General features: G+C 38.9%; 1 protein-coding gene across 1 annotated transcript; it reads left to right on the plus strand.

Moving 5' to 3' along the window:
- Positions 1-226: 226 nt before the first annotated feature.
- On the plus strand, positions 227-8,584 carry LOC140146666 (microtubule-associated tyrosine carboxypeptidase 1-like). The gene is made up of 4 exons (XM_072168535.1): positions 227-1,180; positions 2,614-2,890; positions 4,183-4,488; positions 7,063-8,584. Exons 1-4 carry the CDS (start codon positions 557-559, stop codon positions 7,365-7,367), a joined length of 1,512 nt encoding a protein of 503 aa, XP_072024636.1. The 5' UTR covers positions 227-556; the 3' UTR covers positions 7,368-8,584.

The following is an 8,584-nucleotide window of genomic DNA, read 5'->3' on the forward strand; positions in this document are numbered from 1 at the left end:
ACCCCGTGTGTTTAGATATATTTATTTATTGCCAATATAGGCTAAGTTAAAGGAGTATTTCGTCATCCTAGCATCCTCCAGTTTTTTATGACATTTTCAGTAGATATCCAGGAAAAAAACGTAGGGCGCTATTCTTAACGTTCCGAGTATGACTGGGTGCTCCCATACAAAAAGGAACTTCCATTTGGTGATTCGTGTCAAAGGTTAATTGGTCGCGATGGTAAACAATCACGAATCGATAAGCTCACAAGGATGTGATAACCATGCAACTTTTGTTTAGTTTTCTATTTATGAAATGACGTAACTATGCGTTATTTGTACGTTGTAGGGCAATGGTGCTTTTTAAATCAACTCGAAGTGAATATGCCAAGCAAAAAGTCGTCTTCCAAGAGCAACTTCCAGCTCATTCATAAAATGCCGTCGGACTCATGGACTTCAGTTCCCATTCATTGTCAACCAATGTAACAAGCATGTATCATGATTAGTTTAATTACGACGCAGCAGTACTAGTGTACATGTATGGTGCTCAGTATAAACCCAGTAACTCGGAGTAAATATGCCAGGCAAAAAGTCTTCCAGCTCGACCAATGCATCAAAATCAGGACTTCCAAAAAAGGAAAGCAGCAAGAAAATCCAACAGAGCAAGCATGTATCAACAAAGATCAAAACTAAAATTCACGACCAAAGAAAGACTAAGTCTGATACTAAATATTTTGGTGCTAAAAAACTACCCAGAACTATAGCTGCTGTGCCAATAGAGTCATGTTCTTCGGCGAGTTCAGTCAGAACTAAATCACCGACAAGATGCGTGTCTCAACTCCAAATATCTGTAACAAATTCACGACATGCACGTTTACCAACGATCAAATGTGGGCCAAAGGGATCAAAATCCAATTCAACATGTAGCAGTAAGGCTAGTAGTAGCCGAAGGACAACCCAATCATCCAGCTCAAGAACTACGTCCTCCTCCACATCATCTGCAGGCTCAGGTGATGCAAAAAAGAAAAAGAAGAAAAAACCAAACTTATTATTGGCAATAAGACCATCTAATGTTGAGTCTGAGAAAACACGGTTTATGGTGAGACACTACCAATATGATCCCAGATTTGTTTATTTGAATCCACCGGCTGAAGATGTGCTGGAACGGTTTAATAAACCATCCAACAAACTTCTAGATCAGGTACGATTAAAGATTGAATTTGAAATGAGTGTATCAAGTTGCATCAATCTATGTGATAAGCGATCAAGTTATGATGAGTCTGATGTCGATCAAAATCAAAAGTCAGTTTTCAATTTCTTTTAATGACATTGAGCCATTAAAAATTAGACTTACGTTTCCAGAGATATGGTCGTTTTTAATGTTGCTCAGAACAATGAAATACAAAGGAAGTTGAATACGGTACTATTTATATTCGCAGTCCGGTACATTCTCCCAACTTCCGACTCCTTTTGCTGGATCACATCACATATAAATTACATGTACGGTAGTTTGCCCTTGTAGCATCCCTTTAAAAACAATTTTTTTTATTGTGTGGCTTCTAAAGCAAAACAGATGCAGGCATAAAAGGGGCATGACATGTTGGGCAAGTTTAGTGCCGTACTATTACGCTGACTTTCGTATTAGGCGAGGATGACGATTTCTACCTCCTGGTTTGTTTACAAACATACAGGAAGACAAAAAACCGTTCCGCGTGTCCAAACACTCAAGTATCAGAAGGATGGTCCACAATAGCGTGATTCACGTAACCTGAATAGGGATTAAAAGCTGTCACGTAGAACCATGTGCTTCTATTGTCCAATTTGCCATCAAGATTTCATATGGAAACAGTTCAGACCCAGTACAAGATCATGTCAGAAATTAATATTTTGTTCTGGGTCTGATTATTCGGACTAGGGCAAGTTATAATTAATACCATTGACTTGCACATGAATATATCTTGTAGCACCCGATGCTTACTGCTTAAACAAGTAATTTCATCTGTAAGGGGCGGTATATACATGTAGCATAACATCATCAATTTAACGGTACCGGTACCTCGGAATGTATTAAGGAAATGCATGATGAGACCCAATCAAGTTACAGTACCGTATTATACAGAATGCGAGGAGTGCTCAGTTAAATGTTTAACAAAGGTTAGACCTTCATGTGCCAATTTTTCACATCAGCATGCAAGTATCTTTTTAAGACGTGAACATATATGGCTTCTACCACATAAACTTGTACTTTTATTTAAATTTAGATACTAGTAAATAATACTCATGGAATCAAGCAACTGAAAAGTGATGGCACAGTGTCTTCATATTATTAGGACATCACCAGTGGCGTAGCGTGAGTCATCCCATTGGAGGACCCGGACCATGATGGAACCTGATGGGAGCACATCATTTCCTAGGGGAAATTCTAAATGTTCAAATCGAATGGTGTGGGGTATGCCTGTGCCCCTATGATGCTACACCTTCACTTATACTGTACACATAGCCAAGCAAGAGGGAAAAAATTCCAGCGGCAGCACCATGGTCATGATGTGGGGTGACATGAGTTGTATTTTCTAGTATGATTTATTTAGATTTTACTTTGCAGCTGTTTCTTATTGTTTTGTTCTTTCCATCCAGGCAATAAAGATTATGCACATCGCTTTGAAGAAATATGGCACGTACGAAAACTTTGAGGCGCATACTGGTGGGCCACAAATATCTCGCCGAGAATTCACCCAAATGTTCAAAGAATACGTTGCCATGGAAGGACTGGAAAACAAAGTTGTATTGAATCTAGGGGATGACATTTTGTCAAGAGCAATAATGACACGGAGTAAAGGCAAGCCTTGCCTTAATGTGAGGGTTAGTACGCTACGAGAGAAATGGGCACCAGGAATGCTGAGACATGAATTAGGTATGTACAAATGTGCATGGTATAACCAGGCCTGAAAGATATAGAAGCCTTATTTGCTGTCGAAGTGATGATGTAACAGGCCTGATTAATTACCATAGCAATAGATGAATACAATTTTTGAATAGATTGCCCGGAATGCCCGGCACTACAACGTTCACGCGGTACCTATGCATTGAACCATAGATGTCAAAGAAATACTGATCACTCGCACCTGTAAGATTAGAATCTTTGAAAAGAGTGGTACGGTATTGTATTCAATCTATGATTGCAGACGTACACAGGCGATGAGTGCAACCTACTTGTAGTGCAGGGCAATCTATTCAAAAATTGTATTCACCTATTGCTATGGTAGTTAAACCCGATTATTATTATTAATATCATTATATGAGCCATTCTTTAAGAGCTTTATTTTGCTGAAAACCCCATCTTAATTAGACTAATGGTTCCAGAGATATGGCCAATTTATTGTGTTGCTCAGAACAATAAAATACTAAGGAAGTTGAATACTATTATTAATTATATCTCAAAATCAATATTTCCGACATTCGACTTGATCGCATCACATATGTATATCACAAAACACACACCCTGCCCACACACCCACTTATAAACTATCAGTCCCACATTATCACAGGCACACTGACCTTACACAGTGGCTCCCAACCCACACCCTACCACACACCACACATACACCAAGTCTTCTTCCCTAGCTACACACCAGTGACCACTCGATCTCCTTCATGACACATGCACACATATAATTTGTTTTAAAAATAAATTAGATTAAATCAGGATTCAGTTATACACATGAATCAAATATGGAACCATCTGCACATAAAATCCATATTTTGGGCCATTTTTACGTATGTAATTATGTAAACAATAAAAAGCGCCCACCCAAAATGACTTTGTAAATTAAGTGTCTGGGCTATTGATGTATTTTGATTTGAGAGGCGAATAGTTTTGAATTAATTGGTTGAATATAATTAACAGAAGCCCATCATACTGTGTTTATATACTTAGCTCTTTGTCAGAATAATTTGATTACGGTAACTTTTTTGTTAGTCAAGTTCTTGATATGCATGTCTATGAGAAATGTAACATATAATTAACCACTTCCCCTTACAAAACTTCATAGAGTTTCATCTATGTTTTGATTGTTACTTTTCAGGCTTTTTCATCCCATAAGTCACCGTTAAATTGGACCTTTTTTAATTCACACACTTTTCAGGTTTCAATATCAGTTTCAGGTTTTTTTGAGATGAGTGATCCATTGTCTTTTTCAAATACAGGTACTCATGTTCTACGTAGTGCAAACAACAAACACCAGCCATGGAACAACACCAAGGGTAGAGAACGCCACAACCTGAGACACCTTAATCCTACAGAAGAAGGACTAGCCAATCTACACAGCGTGCTCTACCGTGATGACCCATCCCTATGGCGTGCTGCTCTACTATATTACACAGCATACAAGGCTTCTTTGATGTCATTCAGTGATCTGTTCCATGATCTGGAAAAGTTTGTGTCAGACCCAGAGATTAGGTGGCAGTATTGTGCTCGTGTAAAGAGAGGGCTTGTGGATACATCAGAACCAGGTATGGAACATGGTGGGCTTCCAGGGGTGGTGGCAGGGTTGTAGCTATGAAAGTGTGAGTGCTGGGCGGACAGTGGCCAAAATGTAAAATATTCAGGAAGATCTTGCAAAATAATGGTATTTGGTAAAATATGTACATTTTTACAGCTTTTATGTGATGAGTGGTGAGCTCTTGCCTCAAATTGAGCCTTTAGTGCATGGTGGGCTACAGAAGTGAGTGGTGGGCTCCACTGCCCTGCACCACCCACCGTAGCTACAACCCTGGGTGGGGTATGGAATGGTAATAATTAATTATTGGCTTTTATGGATCTGAAATGTGTCAGACTCAAAATCTTGGTGATATTATTATGTTTTAATGCAAAAGCCCACTGGGTTTTTAAAAGGACATGTGGTAGGCATATATATATTATACAAAACAAGGTATGGAACATGGTGGGCTTAAGCCCCCAATGCTTGGTTGCAGGATGGGTTGGGGGCACAGGTGGGGTGGGTTATCTGGAACACTTTTGTGTCAGACTATACCTTAATATATTGGTATATATGGATGGTTCCATTTTCAGTGGCACCTCCCGGGGTACCTCTATACCCAAACTTAACTTGAGTATGGTTCCCCCTCCCCAGAGCATAATGAAGTAGATGTCATGGCGTGAAGCAATATTACTTTTCTGACACCCAATAGCTCCCAATGACTACCCAGGTTTTAGATCTTGTCACCAAATGACTACCACATTGGGCTATTCTATTTGAAATCCATACCCACGGTTGTTTGATGTATATAGAATTGGCTTCATTATTAACTAAATGCAAACTATAGATGGCGCTATTTATCCAGAATCATATTTCTTTATTTACAAGGGTTAGGTGATTAATACTGCCATTAAAACAGCTGGAATAGGTGAAACAAGCAACAAGGAAATTTTACAAACATATTCTGTCAAACAATAAAAGGAGTTATACGAGTGGATATTCATACGTAGTGGTAGATAAAATGAATTAAAGTTTCAACTTCAACACTACACTATTTTGCTCACCTGGAGCGTTTTCACTAGTCCGACTAAGCGTCTTCAGCAGATGGTGATGTGTGTGATATCTTGTCTACAATCGGGATATCCTTCACCGATGACGTCATTCTGTCAATCATATGACGTCATCAGTGAGAGATATCCCGATTGTAGACAAGATATCAACACAGCATCACCATCTGCTGAAGACGCTAGTCGGACTAGTGAAAACGTTCCAGGTGAGCGAAAAATAGTGTAGTGTTGAAGTTGAAACTTTAATTCAATAAAAGGAGTTGTTTGTATTAAAAACTTGAAAGAGTAATTTCCAGTAACTATAAATAGCGCCACCAATTTTGTCTTTAATAGATACATTTTATATCCGAAAAAGCTATAAAAATGCTATAAAAGTTAATAATTTGGTAAAATAGTGAGATTAAAGTTGAGAATGACTCAAAAGCATCTGTATACATTAGCATGATATCACATTTAGCTGTCCAGGCCTAAAATTTGGTTGTACATGATGTTTTGTTTGAAAAACTAATAAATGATCCCATCAAACAACCGTGTACCCCGGACATACATCTTAATTTTCCACACAGAGCAGTGGGGCAAAACTGCCCCCACAGAAATTTTGGCTTTGTTCCGTCACACTAATAAAAGGCTAGCTACACAGCTGACATTGACAAGGAGTGTGAATTTCATATGGAGTTACCTGAATGGTCACTCCATTTTAAATCTTTACTCCATGTGTGGGAGATTAATGTCATTTCTTCCATATAGGTATATGGATTTCAGCTCCGAAAGACCCCCTTTTACCGGTACACTGTCAGCTCCCAAAGACCCACTACCTCAAAATTCCTGGGGAACATACGCACCAAAATGTTTTAATGCCCCCCCCCCGGGTCAAACACCAAAGGGTCAGGAATTTCTCCCACTTTTGGAGTCAAATTCCCAAGAGTCATATCAAATTTTTGTGTTCGGTAAAAATTGCTGTGCTCATATTATAGGCAAGGTCCTACACCTCTGTTGTCTCAGGGTTACTATGGATTCGGATAATCTGTGCTTGGGGGTCCAGGACCCCAATTTTCACAGTAGACCCCCAAAATTAAACTCATAGGTACAATTACCGAATAGGGTGCAACTTGCTAGACTTGAGTCCAGTCCTGGTATACAGAGTTTAGGGTTGGGGTAGGGCAGTCTTGTAATAAGATTAGTAGAGTTGCACCCTATTTGGCAATCTGTCCTTCTCATGTAGTTAAGAGCCTACATGTATATGGACCCCTTTCTGGATCCCTAAGTTTTAGAGGTTAGCACTATACCCGGGACTATATACCCCTGGATGGTATAATCCAGGAAGGTAACAGACTCCTGGTTGTACAGGAGGAGCATGTCACAAACTCCCCCAGCAGCATATTGTACTGAGGAGACTTGAGTCTGACCCCTGTGCTTTGAAAAGAGAGCAATTTAGCCTGGGAACACAGGCATGATGAACCTTGACCTATAGTACAAATTATATCTTTCTTGTAAACATGATTTTGATCAGTCCATACTTTTACAAACTTCATTACTTGCAGGTTGCTTCAGCAAAGACCAAGTCTACCTAACAGGTGTCTTCGAGATCCTGAGATATCGTCATCGTATTGACTTCCACAGTCTTGTACGAATGGGTAAGATTGCCTATCAAGACATAGAGCGCCTCAAACCTCAAGCTACACTGGATGACAAGGTGGTGAAGATACCCTTCTTTATGGTGGACTTACAGGATTACAAAGCTAGACTACACTATATTATGACCAAGAATGGGATAACGGATGTTGACCTGGTTAGATTATATCCAGATGCGGACTGGGATGACATGTGGTGGACACCTGGCTTCTAATAGGCAATTCCAGTTGAACTTCATACACCCCATATGCAAGACATAACCTTTAATCTTCCACACAGGGAGTGTGACTTTCAAATGGGATTACCTGAATGGGCGACTGTTGAGTTTTAGATCTTGTCACCAAATGACCACCACAGTGTGCTGTGTTCCAGCTGAAATCCATGCACTCCCTATGGAAGACATGACATCAATCTCGATGACACAGGCAAATCTTAACGGTATCAATTTTTCTCAATTTGAGATAGGTATATAACTGGTTAAATATAAAGAAAATAATAAATAACATACTGTATAGTTTCAAACTGTGTGGAATTTCTAAAGTAGGGTCAGGTGGTGTATGACGTGCAGTCCCTAAATTCAGTAAATTTTCATCGTCAACCGTGTAATTGAATGGGATTATTTTGAAATTTTAAAACGCTTGAAACATCACAAACAAATAGGCCTATGTTGATAAATAATATAAATACAACCTAAAACCGTTGGGGTTTGATAATGAACCCCACAAAACTAACCGAGTATATGGAAAATGCCATACGGCCGGGCGGTTTCACGAGTTGCCGGCGCGATCATGTCATCCGCCGCCTGAGTAGGGTGTCAACTTAATCTAGCATTATTGTAGGACAGATGTTGACTCTAGAGTTTGAAAATGTCATCTATCATTTTTTTGCATCAGGGTAGATGTTGGTGATCTTAAGTTTGAAAATGGCATTTCTTGGTTTTTGCAGCTGAACTCTTCATCTTGTTTTTCTATTTTAACCCAATGAGAACTACCTGCCAATTGGTCATAAAGGAGTTTTCATTATCAATTGGACCAATCAACAATATTGTTAAAACAATTTCACCACACAAAAAAAAAAACTCCATTCTGATTGGTGATTGAAATGAAGATATCATGTAATTGACCAATCAGAGGCAATGTTAGATTGGCAGGTGCTCAGGGGTTAGAGTCCTACAGTTTGTGCTGCTGATAAACCAAATGACTTGAGTTTTGTCAAGTGAGCACAAATTGAATTCTTATATCAATTTGAACTTAAATCAATACAAAATACAAATGCAATGTTTAAACAGAACAATAGATTTAATGAGGCAGGAAAACTTGAAAAGGTCCATTGTTACATTGTATTTTTATACTAATATTGATTTTGAGCATGTAGCCCTTGAAAAAGGGTCTATGTTTTGAGATACAGGCAATAAAACAACTATTTAACATC

Source organism: Amphiura filiformis, chromosome 2, assembly GCF_039555335.1.
Source record: "Amphiura filiformis chromosome 2, Afil_fr2py, whole genome shotgun sequence".
Lineage (NCBI taxonomy): Eukaryota > Metazoa > Echinodermata > Ophiuroidea > Amphilepidida > Amphiuridae > Amphiura > Amphiura filiformis.

Excerpts from the sequence above, each read along its gene's own strand:
- LOC140146666 (XM_072168535.1), top strand. The coding sequence starts at position 557 with ATGCCAGGCAAAAAGTCTTCCAGCTCGACCAATGCATCAAAATCAGGA. Across the intron at positions 2,891-4,182 it reads AATGCTGAGACATGAATTAG|GTACTCATGTTCTACGTAGT; the intron begins GTATGTACAAAT and ends TTTCAAATACAG. Across the intron at positions 4,489-7,062 it reads TGTGGATACATCAGAACCAG|GTTGCTTCAGCAAAGACCAA; the intron begins GTATGGAACATG and ends CATTACTTGCAG.